General features: G+C 38.3%; 1 protein-coding gene across 1 annotated transcript in view; it reads right to left on the bottom strand.

The window, feature by feature from the left end:
- Window positions 1–7,118: 7,118 nt before the first annotated feature.
- cd9a (CD9 molecule a) overlaps window positions 7,119–23,420 on the bottom strand; it is a 46,988-nt gene continuing 30,686 nt past the window's right edge. The window contains exons 3-8 of the mRNA XM_072562154.1: window positions 18,969–19,066; window positions 16,104–16,178; window positions 13,210–13,311; window positions 10,105–10,194; window positions 7,820–7,903; window positions 7,119–7,721 (exon numbers count right to left, since the gene is read on the bottom strand). Coding sequence (XP_072418255.1) covers window positions 7,656–7,721; window positions 7,820–7,903; window positions 10,105–10,194; window positions 13,210–13,311; window positions 16,104–16,178; window positions 18,969–19,066 — 515 coding nt within the window. The 3' untranslated portion in view covers window positions 7,119–7,655. The remainder of the gene's footprint in view (window positions 7,722–7,819; window positions 7,904–10,104; window positions 10,195–13,209; window positions 13,312–16,103; window positions 16,179–18,968; window positions 19,067–23,420) is intronic.

Genomic DNA, 23,420 nt, shown 5'->3' with positions numbered 1-23,420 from the left:
TTAATGAGTTGAGATAGGTGCAAAATATCAAGATGTAATATTGGTTTGGGTGGAAATAAGAAACTGGAAAAGAATAAAGTCAGTGGTGGGAATTGTCTAGATGTCCGCGAGGAGTTATTTTACTGTAGGTCAAAGTGTAAATAAATAATGGAGGCATACAAAGAGGGCAGTACAATTGTTATGGGTGATTTTAATCTGCAAATTGACTGGACAAATCTGATGGGTAAGAATGACATGGAAGACAAGTTTCTTGAGAGCATTAATGATTGCTTCATAGAGTCGGACATTGCAGAACCAATCCAGGAAGAATGTATTTTGGATCATGAGGTGGAGGAGCCGGTGTTGGATTGGGGTGGACAAGATCAGAAGGCACCTGACACCAGGTTATAGTTCAACAGGTTTATTTGAAATCATAAGCTTTCAGAGCGCTGCTCCCTCATTAGGTGAAGTCACTTATTTTAAATCAAGTAAGGAGTAGGATTGAATACATTTCATACTTGAGGATCCTTCAGAAGGTAGTAAACACATGGTTGAGGGAGACCAACATGGTTCTCAAATCAATGTCTTCAACTTAAATAAGGACAATTGTGGAGATACAAAGAAAGATGTCTACAGTCGGCAAGGAAAGTACAAGAAACAGGATAGCTGAAGTGTAGAACCCGTGGAGGATGTAACTGAGGAACTAATAAAGCAGTACAGGGAAACAGCAGATAACTTAAACCAATATTTTAGATCAGCTTTCACAATGGAGGATCCCTAAGATAATAGAGAAGTGTGACTGGAAAGAAAGAACTTTTAACAATCGCTATAACAAAGGACAAAGTATATAACAAACTAATGGGTGATGAATTATCAGAACCTGATCACATGTTTTAAAGCTACAGAGATAGTGGAAGCATTGGATCAAGTGTTCTATATATCACTGGATTCTGGGAGGTCTTCTGCCATTGGAAAACTGCTAATGTGATGCTCCTGTTAAGAAGCAAAGAAGACAGAAAAGAAGAAATTATAGGTCAGTTAGTTTAACATTTCTGTTGTTGAAAACATGTTAATATCTGTTATTAAAGATGAAATCGCAGGGCATTTATAAAAGCTTAAAGCAGAGTCAAAATGGTTTTGTGAAGAGTTCTTTGAGGATATAACAAGCAGAGTTGATAAAGGGAACCAGTAAATGTCACATACTTGGATTTTCAGAAGGCATTCAATAAGGGGTCACATAAAATATTATTGTGCAAGGTAGGAGTTTATGGTATTGAGAGTAATATACTAGCAAGGATTGAGGATTGTTTAGCAACACTGAAGAGAGTCAGGGTTATGGGCCATTTTCAAGTTGGAAGGATGTAACTAGTGGAGAGCTACAATTAATCATAGGGCTTCAATTTATAAACTAGATTTACTAATGACTTGGAGAAGGGAGCAAAGCGAAATGTATCCAATTTGCTGATGACACAGAAATACATGGGATGGCATGATGTGATAAGGGCATAAGGAATCTGTGAGGGGATATAAACCATTAGACTACATGATCTAGGAGTAGTGTTAACCCATTTGGCCCACTGTGACTGCTCCACCATTCGATCATGGCTGATATGTTTCTCAATTCCATTCATCTGATTTCTCCTTGTAACCCTTGATCTCCTTACTAATCAAGAACCTGTCATAAATGCACTCAATGACTTGGCCTCCATATCATTCTGTGGCAATCGGTTCCAGATTCACAACTCTATGGCTGAAGAAATTACTCTTTGTCTCAGATCTAAAAGGTTGTTCCTACATTGAGGCTGTGCCTTTGGGTCCTACTAATGGAAACATCTTCACCATATCCACTCAATCCAGGCCTCACAGCATTTTGTAAGTTTCAATCAAATCTCCCTCACCTTTCTAAATTCTAGAGTACAGATCCAGAGTTCTCTCCTGCTCTTGATACGACAAGCCCATCAACTCCAGGCCATTCTTGTAACCCTCCTGTGGACCCCCTCCAATCCCAGCACATCCTCCCTCATACACAGGGATGCAATGTTTATTTGGAGATCTGATTTAGATTGGCAGAATAGCCCTTTTCTATGCTATGATAATAATTATTGTGGTTTTGTAAATTCTAATCACATGTGACCTAGAACCACCAGCTTCTGCACATTCAATGCATCCAGGTACAGTACAAGTGGGGTAAAGAAATTGGTTACAAAACAACTTTCAGGTGAAAGAAACCTAAGAAGCAAGAATGAGGGGAAAGCTTAAAAGAAACCTCCAGCTTGGAACGTCTTTTGAGCACAAAGTCACTGCTGATTTTGAACAGCCAGTTACAAGACAGAACCAGTAACAGCCAGCTCAACAGTCATGGAAGGAGTTCAAGAAAGTCAATTTAAAAACAACTTAATACCTAGATTTAAAAAAAAACACAATGCAATATTTGACAAACAAGCCCTGATGAATAAATCTCAATTCGGTAAATTTTAACTTGATTTTAAGCAAATGAAACTACTTAAGCTCTTGGCTTCTTCAGTTTTCCTTGTATTTAATGAATAGTGCTACACAACTTATGCTTGCCGTTCCATGTAAGTGACTTTGTACAATAACCTCAATGCGCAAGTAACAAAATATCAATTGTAAATGTCTACATTGCAAGAGGTTTTATTTCAATGGGATGGGAAGGAATCGAGCCAAGGTTAAATAGAACCAATAACTGGTAGTTATAACTGGACCGGAACAGCAGCAAGTCACAGAAGATTGTAGTTCAGGTTGAGGGTATGCAGGCTGAGTAAGAGGAATCATGAATCATGATTAATTTAGTTTGCTTATAAATTGTACAAACTATATTAATCAATTAAGATTATTCTGGCTATCTGTAACCAACGTACACTTAGTAAAGTCACCATCATCCTTCCAGACGATAGGGCTGTCTTATTGGAGGGAAATGACTGATGATGGTTTAACCCGAGGGTCACCGTATCTCAGACAAAGGGAGAGGTTGTGAAGCAGAGCCCTACACATGGCAATTTCAGCCTAGAAGTAAGCTCACCCTAGTCACTGCTTTGCAAACCAGCCATCTGGGCTAAATGACAGAGTTGACGAGTGCACCATGGAATTTCAGAACTATAGGGCAACAACTTTCAATCAGCCTCACATTCTCCCGACTGAGTGAATCCTTATCTGAAGGTGTTATCAAATGAAGAAGAGATTGTTTACAGGGAGGGAGAAGAAAAAATATATCAACTATATTTTACATGAGCTCTTTTTAATCTAGTGTTTTGGAAGAGAAGCAATTATATTTGGTAAAATGTAATCTGTACATGGAGGTAAATGTTAAACAATGCTTAAAAGATACTGTATATATCTTTAGAACATTACTTCAAGTAATTAATGTGGCAATCATAAGGTAGCTCACTACCTTATGGTTTGTAAGTACCAACAAGGTCTTTTTTTTTTAACATTTGCATATGCAAAAAGAAAGCAGATCATATCCCAGCCAGAATTAACAATCCATTGTGGATAGACTGACTCCACTATTGATCAAAGGTAATTTCGGTTATGTTTAGAAAATATTTGTACCTAGAATGGTCTCATACCTAGTCAGAATCTAATGTCATATAATTAGAATGAAATTAGATTTTGGAATTCAGTAGGTGGTATATTACAACAAAGGCAACATGTCAGGAAACAAAGCCAGCATCCTTGGGTGACTAGGGAGCTAGAGAATATGAGGAAGCAGAGAATGACGCACGGCAGGTAAATTCTCCAAGAATCAGGTCAAATACAATAATTTGAATAGGGATGAGAAGAGGAAAATAAGACTGTTAACAGAGTGAGACCTGACCAGCAGTTGGCATAAAAGGGAACCCAAAAATCATCTGACATGTAAGCAGGTAGAAGAGGCAGACTGAGTTCTGTTAGAGACAAACAGGGTAATATATTTTTGGAGAGACAGGGCAAGTTTAGAATATACAAGCATTTGTGTCAGTACTTAAGGAAAAGATGCTAACATTATCAGTAGAGATGGAGATGGTAGAGGTAATGGACAAGGTGGAAATTGAGAAACAGGACTTAATAGTCAGCTATTCTATACTGAGAGTGAATAGGTTACTTCTACAACCAGTCCCTGGAGAGGGGTCCCCACTTGTGATCACAGGAATGGAGGGAGGAACTGATTTTCCTTATTTATTAAAACTTCTCCCTCTGTTGGGGAACTAACGGCAAAGGATTCATTCCCATGTGTATAATTATCCCAATTCCTATGTACCTGCGCTGTAAATGGACCCAATTTAACCAGACTTTTACCTCAAGGAAGCAAAAGTATTAGATACTAAAATGTGAACAAAAATAAAATGCAACACAAACACATGGCAGTGAAAACAGTAAAAATGAGTCAGTTTCATTTGTTCCTGGGAAATGGAACATTCAGGTCATTAACTTGGGTGATTGCAGTAATTGTCTTCAGAAGTTGAGTGGCTGATTTGGATATTCTGGATACAGTAGATCAGCCAAAAGGTCTGATTTATTGGACTATGGCTTTTGACTGGTGAGGTACTTTCATCAGAACGACTTTGTCCTTTATGAAACTAACAAGCAGTGGTGTTCAGAAGCTGTTCTCAGTTGTAATCTTCACCCCATTCTACAGCCCTGCAGCATTTGAACTCCAGACTATTGCGCACACACCCCCCAGAGGTGCATTTGGTTCTTGATTCCTTCCTTTGTGCATTCCTGACCAGGGAGTACACAGCTTTCACCAAGTCTACTTTCTTTCACTTCACTTGATGGCCACAGTCTGGGGATGTAGGCCATTGCAAAGACCCATACCATCTCCAACAAATCACTTCCTTTGCATGGTTTCTCTGAAATTCTTTGACATACTTCCAGGTTTCCATAGTGTTTTTCAAGGTTGGGTATATTCCATACAAACCTTCCAGATAGTCACTAAATTGTACTCAAATTGTACTAATTTGTAGGTCCATTTGAAAAAAAAATCTACCTTCTTAAAGTTCAATAGGTCAGTGATCCATTGACAGGATATTAAAATTCTGGTGGCTAACATTCCAGCTTGCTAAGAGAATTTGAGGTGGAGGTAATAGAACAGCATTCTATAATCCATCTTTGATACAAAAGAGGTGTCAGAGTATTTGGAGTTTGGTAAACCCTTGTGAAAATAACTAAAAGGCATAAATGTTTAATATCAGTACTGGGTAAGGTTTTAGAATCAATAATGAGGAAAAACAGATATTAAAAGGTTTAATTTAATTAATTGTAAAATGGCTAACTAATTGTTTTGATCAAGTAACAGAGAATGTTGAAGGAGGAAATGCAATGGATATGATCTTGGTCACTTTCCTAAAGTCCAAAATACTGTACTAAACATCAGCTGAACAAAACTTAAGTTCATGGAATAAGAGGATCAATATTATCTTATGAAGTCACAGCAAACTGTTAAATTGCAGGCTGAAGAATGGCGATTTCCCTCAAATTCCCATGTGCGCTAAAAATGCTAAACTTGGGAATGGCAATAATTGTAGATTGCAATTCTCAAGATAACGGAATTCTTGCAACACCAAAAAAGCCATGCTTTTCCCTGCCTTTGGCATACAAGTATTTTTCAGTTGTTTAAATGGTTTACCTTTATTAGCAGTTGGCCTCAATTGATTGCATCATTGTCACCCATATGATTTGATAAACTATCAGATGTTGAAGACAAATGTCATGATTTTAAAGCATTTCAATTGCAGTCAAGGTATCTTTGTGATTAATTCGATAATCAGTGCCACATCAGCTTCACATTAGGTCAGACTTTCCACGTTTCAAAATGGCAACCATCTACACTTGTGAGTCAAAGTTCAGACTTTTGGGAGAATATTCAGGTTTCAAAAGGTTGACTTATAAGTCACATTTGGGAGTAAGGATGAAGCAGATCAATAGCAAAAGGGTAGCAGCAATAGGTCAATGAACTCAGCCTACAAGTGGAAAATTGAGCATGGAGGTGATGCCTTTTGATAAGCGACAGGAAGAGGCAATATAGACAATGGTGCAGTTCCAATGAGGAGTGAGCATGAACTGGACATATTAACTGTCATGTGTACACAGACTCCCACAAATACAAACATTTCTCGTTTGACCTCATGGTGGCAGAACATACTGACAGTAGATAACAAAACATAAGGGATTATGTTCTTCATAAATATAGGAATGGTGTACAAAAGCTAGGAATTTATGCCAGGCCTTCACAAAGATCCAGTCAGTGTTGCATCCCGTTGTTGTCACCACGCTTTGGAAGTGTACAAAGGTGCAAAATGGCAAAGATTTATCAGAACGATTCCATTGATGAGATTAGATTGGAGAAGTTTAGGCTGTTTTTCTTAGAGCAGTAATGTTTTAAAGGGGAGAATAAATAAAAGTGCTTCAAGATTTGAGAGACAGTGCCTTACACTAACAGTCAACTGTGTTAAATATCTGGTACTGTTCTGGAATCTGCTGCATTTGGCACAGGTGAAAACAGTGGGCCAACACAGCACAAGATGTGCCAGCTTTCATTTTCCCTGGATCCTTTGTCTTAACATTGTTACTACATACCACTTCCATACAATTCCAAACTGCCTTCAAGTGATAGCCAAATCAAATACTTTACTGGCATGAGGACCTTAACATTCTGACACGTTTGGGAAACTGTTGCCATTAGCTGACAGTATTAGGAACCAGGAAATAGTGATAAAAGACTTTGGGCTAAAAAAAGCAGGGTTGCAGGAGGCAAACAAGGGATAACATTTTTAATTGCTGAGTACTCATGCCCCAAGTACAAAAGTGGTGTAAGTAGAAACAAAATCAATTTAAAAAGGACATTAGATTGGCAATGGAAGGAAATAAAATTGTAGGGCTACTGCAACCGAGTGGGGCAATGGGACTAATTGGATTTCTCTTTGGAGTCAAGATGGTGCTGCATATGTCTTTACGCCCTGCCAGAAGTTGACTGCATAAACGAGCATCTCGGACTTTTGCTTCATTACCTTTGGAATTCTGGACATCTTTATAGAGAAGAATCTCCCTTTGTGAGCTTAAGCAGATAGAAAGGGGTCGTAGAGAACAAAACACTTTGCTGAATGGCTGATTATTTTCTGTATATTCGAAAAACAGTGACATTGTCTGGAGGTTCAAATTTAAACTTTATTTCTCAAAGAAAAGGCAAATCCGGTATCTACAGTTTATGACTTTAAAACAATAATCAAAATACTTTAAAGGATTTTTTGAGAAGGTGAAGATTCCACAATAGCATGTGTTCATTTGATACATCACAATTGGGAAAACATCTAATTTTGTAATACCACTTTAGCTTAACTAAGTTAACATCTTAAATTCTGAATCCAAGGTCTGCCATCCTTCTAGAATAAACATTTCCAATTTAAACAGATAAGACATATATAGTTTTAAATTTATGATAACCTTAAAGAAAACCTCATTTCCAAGTACACACTGATATTTCACTGGTCAAACAAAATATTGAACAACGTGGATACATTAAACAGATTGAGAGTCTTATTTTAAAAAAGTTAGATTTTAAACTGAATACAAAAAAAAGGAAAATAATTAAATGCTAAAGTTAAGCTGTTAACAAGAAGCAAATATCAGGCAAAAATGCATTTCATTACTAAATGGCATCATTGTTTCAAACTTCCTCTTTAAATCATCTCTTTGCTGTTGCGAATGGCACAGCACAGCACCATACTGAAGATCATGCCAAAGATCTGGAGAAAAAAAAAAGCAGGGTTATTGTTGTAAAACAACTTGAGAGAAAGCTTTGTAATAGAGCTACATATTCCAGTGTTTAGGTAGTTTCACTCACCATTACAATTCCAATGCCAATCCCAATTGCTCCAATGATGTAAACCTTCTTGTCAAATACGTCTTTAATAGCAGTTCGGCATGACTGCACAAAATCAAAAATATCAGAAGTTAAAATGAAAAGGCTTTGTGGATTCATTTAACAGAAGTAATATCACAAAGAACTGAGAGACGATTCCTTCTAACTATCAGAGTCTACTTTACATGGTGAATCTTCACAGCTTCACCTTCCCACACAAATATTTATGCCTCAATTCCCATGGTAACCAAAAGTGCCCATCTTAACGATGTTCAATAACAGAGTAATCACAGTATTCTAGGGTAGAAACACCAATGAAACAATTCTTTGATTCCAGAAGTTTCTAGATTTTAAAATTTCTCCATATTTTGGCACCAAGTTCTAGACTTCGAAGAGAAACATCAGCCTGGCATCTACCCCATTGAGTCACTGAAGAATTTTTGCATGCCAATGAATTCATCTTCATTCTTCCAAATGCCAGAAAACAGTTAATTCAATCTTGCCCAGATGACAGTCCCCTAACCCAGGAATGAGACTAGTGAATGTTTGCTACATTCTCTCAAAGGCTGGTATATCCTTCCTTGTCATTTTGTGGTTTCATATTCAACATGAAAAATCTTGGTCTTATCTACTGCAATTCTTTTTTTACTAGAAGTATAAACCATATGCTCTCAATTAATTTTGTGTCTGCATATTAACTGATGTCCATACAGGCCTTGATAAATACTAACATTTCCCAGTACTTCAGTCTATTCACTTTAAAATTTCATTTTAAACTGATTGTAAAATGTTACTTTATTAGTTTGATATTCATGTCATTTTGCTTTGATAACTTTAAACATTGTAGGTCTTAAATAACAAATTTAACTGACACCAAATGTCAAGTCCTCCAAATATCGCTCATAGACTGGACGGTAAACATGTCTAATTTTCCCTTAAAACACACTGGATTTATGCTATGATACAGTTTAAGATTACCTCTGGATGCTTCAATATACTGAGATGCACATTGAAGCATACTGGGTTAAGCCATAATGAGTTTTGGGATTATAAATGACTCTGGGAAACACTGTTCAGCAAAGAGCCAAAATATATGCAAAGGCCAAGAGCAACTGCTAAGTTGGGTCAATGAATCTCATTTTCATAACTTATGATGATGGATACACAATAACATGATTTAATGTGTTTGGAAAGCCAGTGCTAGTGTGCTGTCCACAGAGGCCCAAGGTTCTGCTTCTAGAATAATAAAGGTCAGATGTCACATTGCCAAATGCATCCTTTCATACCACCTACAATTTTATTGTGTAAATTTCTTAAAATTAAACTGCAGAATATGATCAGAATGGGTTTTAACTGCATTTTTCCCCAGTCTCCAACCCCTTAAGTCTTGGGATTTGAGAGAGTTGTATTATTAGATTGACAATTAAAATATTCTAACAAACCAACTACCTCCTTCATTTCTTTCCACAGTAGAAATTATGATGCAACTAATTTTAGAATTTAAGTCAGTGGTAAGAACTGTACTATAAAGAAAACAGTACTCAATTCCCAATCAGTTCTAATCATTGTCCTACTCTGTGAAGTTAGATCATTTGACAATAAAAAAAGTCCACATCATTCAGCTGTGCTCCTGCTCATTTGACTAAACCAAAAGTACAGCCATATTAAAATGCACTCTGGCCCTTCGGCCCATTGCGTTCATGCCAGTGTTGTCCCATTTATCAGGTGTTAAAGCAGAATTGTATGCATTCAATTATTTCCTGCAACAATTTGGGTTCAATTGCTGCTGAAATATTTACTGTCTGAACCAGGAATTTAGTTATTAAACATCTACTTCTTTATGCACCAATAGCTGTATGGCAGTTTAATTATAATGGGTAAATAGCTGTCTTTAAATAGGTCTTCTGACACGCACACAAAATTTGCATTTGTTATTAACTGGTAAAGAGGATGTACCCCACAGGAAAATAAGTTGTACATCAAATTTAAAACACTTACTGTCAAAGTACAAGTTTAAACCCACAGTGTAAATCACACAAGCAGAAATTGCTGGCAAAACTCAGCAAGTCTGGCAGCATCTGTGGGAAGAAAGCAGAAGTAACATTCTGAAGATGAACAACGAGTCACCGGGCTCAACATTAACTTTGCTTTCTCCACACTGATGCTGCTGGACCTAGAGTTTTGCCAGCAATTTGACTTTTCCTCAGATCTTCAGCATCGGCACTTGTTTTATTTTAGTGTAAATCTCACAAACCAAAGTCTCATACCACTCTTGAAAACTCTCCAACGAAGTCTGTAGCTGGGCAGGTGGGTCGAATAAGTGGTTCAATAGCTCCACCTATTCCGCAGCAATTCAGCTGAAATAAGATAATTTCATCAGAAACTGTGTAATAGCATTACAGATAATAGCTTCAAGTGTGCTTAACTAGCAGAAACAATACATCTCATCTAGCTTTTTCATCAGCTAGTTTTCACTTCTGTAAAATAATACCATTTTAGATTACCACTTAAAATCACAACTGCATTCTTTTATCCACACCCCATGAATAGATATCAATATCAGGATTAATTGTTCATCTTAATTTTGCTGAAGGCATCTTCATGAACTGGTGTGTGGCTTTGATATAATCCACCTAATCACAGCAAATTCTACAATTTTGACCCAATAGTAAAAGAACAGCAACATATCTCCAAATCAGGAAGATATGGGACTGTTCTTAAGGTTGATAGGGCTCCTATGTGCCTGCTGCCCTTACTCGTCAAGGGATATTAGGACACAATTTAGAAACTGCTGTTCATAGCATCATAGAATCCCTACAATGTAGATGCAGGCTATTCAGCCCATTGAGCCCACACAGACCCTCTGAAGAACATCCAACCTAGACCCAGCCCCCTACCATATCTCTAAGCGTGCGTTTCCCATGGCTAATCCACCTAGCCTGGACAGTACAGGTAATTTAGCATATCCAATTGACCTAACCTAAACATCTTTGGATTGTGGGAGGAAACTGGAGCATCCAAAGGAAACTCACGCAGACTGGAAGAGAACACAACCTCCACAGTCAGCAACTGGAATTGAACCTGGGCCCCTGTCTCTGGCAGGTTGGGGTGTTAACTACTGAGGCACTGTACTGTTGAAACAATGTCAAGTCGCTGCAATGCATCTTTCAGATGGAGCACACTGCTGCCACTGTGCACTGGTGGAAGTCGTCACCGAGATGAGGTGCTAATCAAGTGGATGGCTCTATCCTGGTTGGTGGCCTTACTTAATGTATGTTCCAGTTGCATTCATTCACAAAAGTAACATCTCTTGCAACATTCCAAACATGTGCCTTTGGGATAATGCATAGACTCCGGGGAGTGTGCTACCTAAATTATTGCCTGTAAAATTCTCAGCCTGAGAGACTGCTTTTGTATTCGTAATGTTGGTGGTTGATTTATTAACTAGATCTCTGGCCGATAATCACACCCCTACCTCCTTACCCAGGAAGGAGGGGTTGGGGATTCAGCGATAGCAATGCTGTTGACACTGGAGGATGGTGGTTGCCTGGCATTTATATACCATTGGAAAGAGAAAAAGTGAGGACTCCAGATGCTGGAGATCAGAGTAGAGAGAGTGTGGTGCTGGAAAAACACAACAAGCCAGACAGCATTCGAAGAGCAGAAGAATCAACATTTTGGGCATAACCCCTAATCAGGAATTTTTATGTACCATTGGCAATTACTGCTTATCAGCTCAAGCTTGAACATTGTGTTGGTGGTGGTGGTTTTGGGGTTGGGGGTGGGGGGTGTGTTTCTTAACCAGTAGCTGCTCAGAACTTAAGAATACTGCTGAACAGTGGCACTTCTCACTTCTGACCTTATGGAGGGAAAATCCTCAAGTCAAGCATCTGAAGATGGCTGCCCAAGATATCATCTAGTGATGTTGATGAGATGATTGACCTCCTACAATCACATTCTTTGTGCTGGCATAATTACAAATCAGTGGTGGTATTGGGCAGGGCTACAACTGAAGCACAAGTCTTTAACACTACAGTCACACATTAGTGGGGCTTGGTCTTCACTATACACTTTGATAACAGTATGACAATGCAAGAGAGAAGTGGCATTCATCCACACACAAGGGCTTTCATTTTTTTTTAAAAAAAGTAGGTCATTTAGTCACAGGATGCTCTTACTGGGTTCCGATGAATGATTACTCGGATTTCACAGATATGAGCACCTCAAATAATCTATTGTTGTAATCCAGATTATCCTAATCATCTGGCACATGCCTAGACAGACAAGTAGAGTTGATTCCCTGAACTTCCAATGTTCTGTTTTAAAAACCCTATGTCGAGTAGAGCAAAAATACCTACAATAGATGTGTCGTTCACACCCTCTTTAATCAACTCATGCAATGTTTCATTGCACCCTTAGAAGTATAGCCAGTACCAGGAAATAGTAGTCACATAGGATGAGCCCCATGGTGTGACTTGGTAATAGGATTGCAGATTTGTTCTTGCTCTTCTACAGAAGCACATACCCAAAGAACTTTATTCCCCCACACTCTAGTCAGCTGATATCAATTCTTGTCAATATTTTCTAGTCATTAATGCTGCATTTCAATGACTTTTCAGGTTTTATTTGGCATCTTGCCATAATATAGGTTTTGCCTTTGAAAATATATTACAATCATGACTATACTTCAAAAAGAATCATTAGTTGTAGAGTATTTTGAAGTGCCAGTGGTTGTAAATGAACTGATGTGGAAATACAAGTCCCTTCTTTGAAGTCTTGGGGGCCTGTCATTTGTTCTTCAGAATGATGAAGGTCATTCATTTAATGGTCAGTAGCTTTGAAATCACCAGAAATACAATATTTCTGATACAAAATAAAGGAGAAATGTGCACTCTTCTGGTGGAGAATCACGTGACAGTGATGATAGAGCAGATGAATTGTGAAAGCATTTCTGAAAAGGCACTTGGGTTACAGAGAAGCCCTAACCATTAGACTAACAAATGTTACCTTACAGCCATGACAGGAGTGATGGCAGTTGCTAAGTTGAATAGCCAAGAACAGCTGAAAGAAACTACAGAGCTGTTAAGGTTCTTTAGCATTGCTACGGTTTCTTTTTTCCTTCCTATGTTGGAAGTAGAGCTTCAATTCAGGATTTAACTCAAGATAGAGTTTCACCACACTTCACCCCAAAAGATAACTGGAGGCAACATTTATACCACATACGTTTACAGTCAGTTCAAAGGCAAATTACATTACACAAACACTGAAGTGTAATTGCACTTCAGGCTGGTCAAAACTATAACACAAAATAAGTTTCGCAAAAGGAAGAGAAAAGACATTTATAACCAGAAAAAAAAAGATTGATAACTTACACTTTTCTGTATTGCTTTTAAAGCTGCTTCCTTACTCTTGTCACGATTTTGCACATATTCAGTATACAAGGACATGTAGAAATTTGTCACATCTTCAGTGACCTACAGGATTTAGTTAAGCAACAGGGAAATTATTAAAAATGCAATTGAGAGTCACATTAAAAAAAGGTGCAGCAAGCTGATAATTACCCCTTGCATTATAGCCACAAAAGGACAAAGAAACCTGGCTTCATGTCACCTTTGGTATCATTTAAATTAGTGCTTAAAAAAATGCTAAAATCTGAGAAAGTACCATTTCAATTTGTGCCCTCTTGACAGATGCTGACCAATATTAATATTTGCCTCAGGTTTTTAACATGCATAATAATTCAAAAACCAAAAAACAAGAGAAACTTTTTTTTGAAAAGCCAGTGATGGAACACATTTGTGATACCTATTATCAGGTTCCCTCACTGTTGATGTAGAGTACAAATTAAAGAATTAGATGCTGTAAGAAGGGCAATGAAGTAATCACAAGGGACTTCAATCCATGTATACTGGACAAACAATTTGTAGTAACATAGTAAACAAATTCTTGGAAGGTAACCATGGCAGATAGTTTTCTGGATCAGCATGTTGAGTGCTCAAGCAGAGATTTGGTTATTTTAGACTAATAGCATGCAATGCGAAAGAACCACTTGATGACTTTGTCAGAAAAGGGACCACTGGGGAAGTGTGACTATAATGGAACAGGCATTTATAATGAATTTGAAAATGATTTAGCTAAGTCCAAAAGCAGGAATGACTTGGGGCTGATAGACAAGTAGTCTCTTAGATTGGAAAGATTAGATTATGATGGTGTAGACAAGAAACAGTATTTAAATACTGCTGTATTTTGACTTGGATGTTTCAAATGTACAGAAAACATGGTCCATTCATGGCTAAAATAAGATAAGATGAGTTAAAGCTGGAATCACTTGGTCAAGAGAGATTTATAATTTTGTGAAACTGGGTCTGATGATGCAGTGTCAAGAGTGTGCCACTGGAAAAGCACAGCAGGTCAGACAGCATCCAAGGAGCAAGAGAATTAATGTTTCGGGCAGAAGCCCTTTATCAGGATGTTACAGTGGTAGCATCCCTATGTCTAGGACAAATTTTTAGGTTCAATTTGTAGCTGTCTTGAAAGTGCGCTGTAATTCCAAAATCAGAACAAGTTTGAGAATTGGGAGGGAGGATTTTAAAAGACAAAAGAAATTGAGTAGGAAAGGTCAAAACAATTTGAATTTAGACCATGAAGGTTCATTAAAATTATTGCAGATATCTCTTTAGATGTGCAAATTACAAGAGATAAAAATCAAGATGAGCGCGTTAGAATTTCTGTTTCTGATGCTAATAGGGACTGAGAAAAATCAGACATTAAACAAAATTAATTTACCAGCACTGTAGAAATAATGAACAATTCAGAAGTAACAGGGAACCAAGAATCTAGACAACATAGAGAGGGGACTGGATAATGGACAGACAAGATTAGGAATGAAAAGAACATTTTTGGGCACTTGGTAGTACTGTTCCTACCACTCAGCAAGGAAGCAAATCCTACCTGCTCTAGAGCTGTGTAATAACATCTCTGAACAGGATGATTAGAAATTATCCAAGGAGGACATTAAGTTGGCTGTAACTAATAAAGCAGTGAAAGGAACAGTACTTGGACAATTATCTTCAATCTACATCAATGAGTTAGATGAGGGGACTAAGCGCAATGCATCCAAAGTTTGCTGAAACATAAATTTCAAGTTGAAAAGTAAACAGTGTAGAGAACAGCTGCGCTGCAGACAGATGTAGGCCGGATGAGGGGATAGCAGATGGAATAGTGTAGTAAAATGTGAAGCTTCACTTTGATAAAAATCAAAATAATTTTTAAAATGTTTGCATTTAGAAAGATCTGGATACCTTTGCATACAAATTGATTTTAAATATGGAATAATTCCAGGGTCAAAGGGCCAGATGGCCTACTCCTGCTCCTAGTTCTTATGTTTAATCAGCTCAAATGGAAATATGGCTCAAAAGGTTTACCTACAAAAGGTTACATCAGGCTCAGTGAGGTCAGTGACTGCTGGTGACGGATGGCCCTGAACCAGAATGAGAATGTAACACCTTGACTGTGAGCTCATACACATGGGCCTTCTAACGCAGAAATCTGCTATTGTCTGGTAAGCCTGGCACTAAGAATCTGGGAGTGGGGTCAAAGGCCAATAAAACAAGGCTGGTTATTGAGGAGGGTAAAAACAATGACTGCAGATGCTGGAAACCAGATGGAGCAGCAGAGCCAAGCATCTCTCTGTAGTGGGTGGGTGACAGATAGCAGCTCCAGTCTGAATTCAGACTCAGATAGAAGAGGATGCTCACCCCAGCTGACACTCTGTAGCCACCACTTAAGTGAACGACTGATGGGCTTCCAGTTAATGGGCCTGGAGAGTTACACCAGCTAGAAGGATGTTACGAAGAATAAAACTACTAAGGGAGAGCTGCATGGTATTGATTTGTTCATTGACCTGACTTTTAGTTCCAAATTCAAATAGCACGAAAGGATTTTCTCTGTGCTGTTGACAGAAGCTCCAAAACTAGAGTAACTTGACAATCTCTGTCCAGTTTTTCATAGTCAGACAATAGACCCAACTTCTGCAGTTTAGCAATCTTAAAGAGACCGGTGACTGATGGAGGAAAATCGATACTCGATCAGGTACTGCACCCCATTTCCTTCTGGACAAGTTGAGTTTTATTACATCCAACCTGGGAATGGCTGGTGATAACTGATGGCTGAAATAGTTTCCGGTTCAATTCCTCAACACTGACATCCATAAGTTTTTCAGCACAAGAAATAGTTTTTTTTTTAAAAAGTAGAAACGGATCCATACCTTGTCCTTATTCAGAAAGCCCCAAATTCCAGCTGCTATTTCAACTGCAAATATGACAAGGAGAAACAAGAAGAACTGAAAGAGAAGATGATTTTTGTATTACATATCAACTATTTAAAAACCAGTGGTTCAGAGAGATTCAACTTTAAACTCCATATTTCTGAGGATACACTCAGATCACTCACATGCATATTTGTTGCGGTCACAGTCTAAGTGCAGCCATAATCCAGAGTTAGATCCCAATCTTACAAAGACTCCAGTTATTTGCAAGGGGATCAGTCTTTCTGCATCATGGAAGAAATCTGACCTGGTCACCCAATATATGCTTTAGTGCTGGGATGAAGTTGAAACTAACATACTATTGATTAGTTAGCCTTTGATTATCTGGACAGTTTATCACAACCAGAAGTCTCCAGAAAAATAGCCATTTCGTTTTTCTGGAAAAAATTTCTGTTGACTCAAAACCCCAAAGAATGTATGAAGTCAGATTTTAAAATTTATTATGACACTTCTCACAGTCAATGGGGCTTTAGTTATTTGTGTGCAAGAGTAATATACCTGCATAGCAGCCCATTTAGTCTGATGACCAGGCTGTTGTTTGCCATCAGGACTCTGCTGTTATGTGATGTGCTCAATCAATAACTAACTTATTCACTCTAGATATCAGGTCGTGGAGACACCAGTTTGTTCATCATACACAATCTGAATGTCTTCCAGAGCTGGGTGTGTCTTTTTTCCCCTTACAGATAAAAAGTGGATGTTCACTTTCTTGCAATAATTTACAAAGCACAGCTTATGAATCACTAGTCACCTTGATGTGCCAATTTTAATCTTCTCTAATTGTTTAATTCAAGCTTTCATGACAGTTAATTTCAATTGGAAGTGTTAATTAAAATTGGCCCTGTTTAAATTTTACAATATAAAGTGAGAAACAACAAACCCTTTCCCATTCCCTTCAAAGATTTCTCATTGTGCATTGTGTTAAAAGCCCTGGACTTGCTCATGAGGCTTACCATACTTTTGATTGAACTAATTTCGTACACTAACAAGATTTCTGCAGAGAATTCCAAAACAATTGGCCTCGGCAGGTTCATGAGAAGCACACTACAGGACATGCCAGAAACCTTTGGGGATTGAGGTGCAAGGAAGAGATGAAGAATGCCAGGAAAGCAGCAACTTCACCGCCATGAACTCGTGCTGTCAATTAACAGCATGGAAGTAGTGGTACATTCACCACTACACTTGACTACACTTTGGTGGTCCCACCGATTACTTCAACTGCTAGAATATTTACAGCTCTCAATTGAAATTACACTGGACACACATCAGACAGGCTACTTAATTATGACTTGGATAGAAGACAATGTGTTAGTGAAACCAAACATGTGTCCAAATAAAATCCTCCATCTTTTGTCTGGTAGCCTGTCATGTCTAACTAGAGCCCAAGTAGAATGTTATGTTGCGTGCATTATTAGCTCAAAATGGGTAGCCTTTATTTAGTGTACAAACACATGTTGATTTACCCAACTGGGGAGCAACGCATCACTGCCAGATTGGACTATCTGCACAATCTTTGGGACTGTAATAATAAAAAAGGATGAAAGTCATTCGAGCCCTTCCTCTATTTATGCATCAGGTATATAAAACAGTTCTGCTTCATGCTTCAGACTTCCTTCTGACCATGTGCATAATGCAAGATTATGATGTGGACCATATTACAGAAAAGGAAGATATCAGTCAGGATGATGAGCTCTAAATCAAGTGAACGGAGTTGCCTACAAAGCAAAAAGTTGGTATTTGATAGTCTACCAAAATGACTCATGAAAGCTTGAATTAAACAATTTGGCACATCAAGGTGACAAGTGATTCATAAGCTGTGCTTTGTAAATTATTGCAAGAAAGTGAACATCCACTTTTTATCTATAAGGAAAAAAGACAGACAGACACCAAGCTCTGGAAGACATTCAGATTGGGTATGGTGAACAAAATGGTGTCTCCAGGACCTGATCTCTAGAGTGAATAAGTTAGAGTGAGTTATTGAAGGAGAACATCTCTTTCAATTCAGTGGGCATAGCTAATTCTATACCCATGCTATGATAAAAAGTGGATGCTGGCAATGCACTTGATATACCTTACAATAGATATACTGCTTGCAAGTGGTTCTCTGTAACTGGCACAGAGGGAGAGTTAGAATCCCTATTCATCAGTTGTCGAATAAAGAGTAATAATGCTTCTTGGCGGAAATAGTTTGAAGGTGAGAGACTTGGTCATGCAAACTGACCTGTCAATTGTTGTTTGAAACTTCTGATGTAATACAAGAACCAATAGGTCCACAGCATAACAAGGGATTGTTGGTAAACTGGATTAGCCAATGTAGTTTCCTAGTGGATCTACCCTTCAGCTTGCCAAGGGTGGAGATTCATTACCAATATACTATCAATTGCCCAATAAGTTGAGGCCTTATGTAGTATGATTCTAGCTGAATAAGCACATTAGTGATATGCTACTAGAGAAGGGCTTTAGTTTGTTAAAATGCAATAGGATTTGGAGCACACTTGGAGCACCTTAAACTATAGTCCTAGCAAACTGCACCTGATCTCCCCAGTTATTTGGAATGCTTGTATCAAGAAAAAGACACTCCATATTGGGCTAAAAGATATTCAACCTAGAAGGATATGTCAGCATCTTAGCTTTAATCTCACCCAAATTCTAAATCTGTTTATACATCTCAGACTAAATGAATAAAGGTAAAAATTGCAAAAATATGACTATAATAATTAAATCCTATTATTTAATATGCCTGTTTGCTTGAAGCATATTTTGTGTTCAGAGGCTACCTATTATAGATTATGCATTTCAACTTACAAATCCAAGCATGCAAGTAGATTCCTGAATTGCACCACAGCATCCTAGGAATCCAACCACCATCATCAGTGCACCAGCTCCAATCAAGATATAGACACCTATAAAGGAACACAAACCACAGGAGTGTAAATACATGGAAATGCCACCATAGAGTCACAGATGTACAGCATGGAAACAGACCTTCGGTCCAATTCATCCATGCCATCCAGATATCCCAACCCAATCCGCCCATATTCCTCCAAACCCTTCCTATTCATATAGGCATCCAGATGCCTTTTAAATGTTGCAATTGTATCAGCCTCCCCCACTTCCTCTGGCAGCCCATTTCACCACTTTCTGCATGAAAAAGTTGCCCCTCAGGTCTCTTTCTCCCCTCACCCTAAACCTATGCCCTCTAGTTCTGGACCCCCCCCCCCCCCCCCGCAACCCCAGGGAAGAGACTGTCTATTTATCCTATCCGTGCCCATCCTGATTTTATAAAACTCTTTAAAAGGTCACCCCTCAGCCTCCGACACTCCAGGGAAAACAGCCCTAGCCTATCCAACTTCTCTCTCTCTCTCTCTCTCTCTCTCTATAGCTCAAATCCAGCAACCCTGGCAACATCCTTCAAATCCTTTCTGAACCCTTTCAAGTTTTACAACATCTTTCCAATAGGAAGGAGACCAGAATTGCATGCAACATTCCAAAAGTGGCCTAACCAATGTCCTGTATAGCCACAACATGACCTCCCAACTCCTGTACTCATCCTGACTAGTAAAGGAAAGCATACTAATCGCCTTCCCCATTTTTAAGAAGTTCCCTATCACGTCACTCACTGCCCATACATGGAAATACATCTGGATTTACAAATGCTGGAGCGGAATTCTTGTTTCTTTAAATGTGGCAATCTTTCACGCAAATCATAAGCCAACAAGTTTATTACACTAAAAAACGAAATTAAACAATTTGAAGGATTTCAAAAAAAAACACCAAAACAGAAGTTCACTTATTCTGTAACACTTTCATTTCACAGAAAATTAGAATCTCCAGAAATATATCCTCCCTGTCACATCTATAAGTTTGACTCAACACTTCAGTCCTGTCCTGGTCCTACACAGCCTTTTCCTTGAATCCTTTCAATCGAGCTTACACAGTGTCGTTTAATAAATCTGCAGAAAGAAAGTTCAGGTTAACAAAACACGTGTTACATGAGAATTCTCCATAACGTGATTGACAAATTGGGACACTTTTCAAAGCCTGAACTTTACAAAGTGTGTTGGCTGTAACACAATTACATCAACACTAAGTGCTGTTTCTAAAGCACGATTTTTCAATGCTGGGTTGCACAAAAACACAACCATTGCATTATAGAAGAATTACCCGCCGTTCTAACAAAATAATCCTGATCTGGCAGCTTCAGAAGTTACTTCAGTGACAGTATAGCTTATTTCCTTAACTACCTTAAACCATCTCCTTTTCTAAAAAAAAAAGAGTACAGTCTATATCTGTGTCCAACTTCAGTCAGGTCTCTTTCAATACAGTCCCCAAATGTTTGTATTAATTTTTTTTGACAAGTTGCTCGTACTAGATTCTAAGCTAAGCACAATGTTTTTTCTGACTGTAAACTCTCACCACAAAATCCCATTAACACTGAGGACTTGTAGTCATCTGCTAATATAGACAGACTTAAAATAATGGCTGTGCAGGACTAATTGAATTAAGTTTTCAACCATTTCTTGAAAAAAGTAAACAAACACACTTGGTTTTCATTTCAAACTAGGTGACAAACAGTTTATACCTGATCTTTCATCACAGCATATACATTATTTTTCGATCAAAATCACAGACATACCAAAAATGTTTAATCAATTCTTTTACAGTGGGAGCTAATCTTAAAACATTAAATAATTCCTAAAATTGAACTTAACACAAACATTCTAGAAAAAACAGAACTGTACTTCTCTCACACACTATGGCTCTGTTCAGTACAATTTAGCATACGAGCTGTAAACAACAATATTTTCCACAAAGCCATTCTTTAGAAAGGAACAAGACAGACTAAATGTACAAGGTTATTCTCTCTAGCAAATCCTGTACCATTAAAAATAAACCATAAGTCATTTAGATCAAGGTTAGGTCACACCCACATACAGAAAACAATTCCTCTGCCCATCACAAAATTACAGTTTTCTAGTGGAAAGAAGCAAACAAATATGAGAGTTTCCATAAGCTTGTGATGCAAGAATGCAGTATGTTAGCATGAGTTGGGAACTTGCATGCGAATGTGAAACAGTTTAGTTTGAGTTTCGTGATGGTGTTTCTTTTAAAGTAAATGTCAGTCATTTTAAGCAGTGAACTTCAGACAGCTTTTCCAAGAAAGAATATTACTTAGATAGCTGAAGCTAACTGTTGAATGCTTATAATATTGAGCTTCATCATTTAAAACTAGATGGACAGGCACCACCAATAGGTTGAGCTCAAAAGAACAAAAGTCATTCCAGCATAAGGCTAGTAAAAAAAAGGTGTTTAAATTTTTAAGCAGTTTTCAGTAGAAGGGGGCGGCACAGTGGCTGACTGGTTAACACTGACTGCTGCCTCACAGCACCAGGGACCCAGGTTCAATTCCAGCCTTGGGCAACTGTGTGGAGTTTGCACATTGTCAGTGTCTGTGTGGGTTTCCTCTGGGTTCCTTCCACAGTCCAAAGATGCGCACTTAGGTGAATTGCCCATGCTATGCCTGTACTGCTAGGTGTCTTAGTCAGAGGGAAATTCAGAGGGTCGGTGTGGACTTATTGGGCCAAAAGGGCCTGTTTCCACACTGTAGGGAATCTAATCTAAAAGAGTGGCTCAATCTCCAGGCTCCCAGAAGTGAAATGTATTAGAAGCCACCAGAGCTGAAAATAAACTTCAATCTGATTCAGAAGGTCAAAAGGAAAATGTTGGAAAGAGAATAATTTGAATAAGAAACTGAAGAACAAGATGGGTATAAATATTCTGTCAGCACTATACTACTGAAAGCAATGCTTCTGAAGGAAGATTGTGCATACCAAGCACTTGTGCAAACCTATTTATATGGAAACAAATGTTAGAAATGGTGCATTTCTGAGACCCTATATTTGTCATGAGGGTACAGCTGAAGAAAACAATAGTTTCTCTCTGGTCTTGTGCAGCAATCACTTCATTACTGAATAGAACCACAGCCCAAGATATCACTCAAAACTAATAAACGAGGCCATTATGTCTACTTTAACCATATAAGCATTACTTCTAATTAAAGTATCAGTTTTGAAGCTTCCTCCTCCACTATCCCACCCAGAAACCTAATCCTAACATTAAGTCCCTTTATAGGAAAGTTTGCAGATACTCCCAAGTCCAATCGTGGTACTGTGGTGAACATAGCTATCAGCCAAGTAGTTAACCTTAGTCTGACTTCCAGCCAAGCTGAAGTGGATCAGTCAATTTGATGGCTGATTTGCCAATGCCAGCAGCATGGCTTCAATAGCAGCAGTGCCTGAAGTTACTACAAAAGGACTTATTTTCTCAACTTCTCCCCGGGGGGTGGTCACCCTCAGTCACTTTCGAGACAGAACAGCCTTCGGCCCTCTAGAACTGTGGTGATTTTTGCTGCAAAGTGTGTTTTTTTGCCAATATATATCCATTTCCCTACCTTTGCTGAATTTGAAGCATTGTTTCAGATTAACCCTACTCTATTTAAATGTGGTTCAGAATCATTTACCTGATTTAGTACCAATCTACAATGGACAGGCAACACAGCACAGGGTCAGGTCTTTGCCCAACTGTTGTTGCATATCGTGTAGTCACATTTCCTAACTATCCTGTCCTCACCTTAACTTCTGGATTAGTCTAACTTGAAGGGAGCCAGCAAGTTTGCATCAAGAATACTGGTTATAAAGTGCCTGCTGAGAGATTAAAATGCTGGGTGTTTTGTAGGAGTTGACATCCTGCAACATTTTAAAGAAAATGCATTCCAGGACAGTGATTTATTTTATGAAGTGACACAGCTTTAGGACTTTTACCACAACCATGAATGCCCTCTTGACAATACGAATGCATTCACTCTTAATTTGTTTACTGAAGGCTAAATAAGGCAGAGGATTGTATTGCACACCATGGAAAGCCCCCAGTCTACATCCTGTACAAAAAAACCCCTGAAATTCCAGGTAAGGTGTACACAGGAGTGCAGGGAATTAGAAGTTCAGGTTGTATAAGAAACCTTTTGCTCTTTCACCTTTATTCACTCAAGCGTTTAGCACAAAACAATGAAGCATCATTCTACTGTAAAATAGATTGAAAAAAAAAGGTCCCGATCAGGCATAACATTGTAAAGGGTGACTAACAACAGACAGAGCCAGGGCTCAGTGGCACGGAGATAACCATCAGATCACAAAAAGCAACATTATTCACTGACTTCCATTTACCAAGTTCAGACAAATTGGAGACAATAAAAGAAAG

This window comes from Chiloscyllium punctatum, chromosome 44, assembly GCF_047496795.1.
Source record: "Chiloscyllium punctatum isolate Juve2018m chromosome 44, sChiPun1.3, whole genome shotgun sequence".
In the NCBI taxonomy this organism is placed as follows: domain Eukaryota; kingdom Metazoa; phylum Chordata; class Chondrichthyes; order Orectolobiformes; family Hemiscylliidae; genus Chiloscyllium; species Chiloscyllium punctatum.
This window is presented reverse-complemented; position numbering and strand designations above follow the sequence as displayed.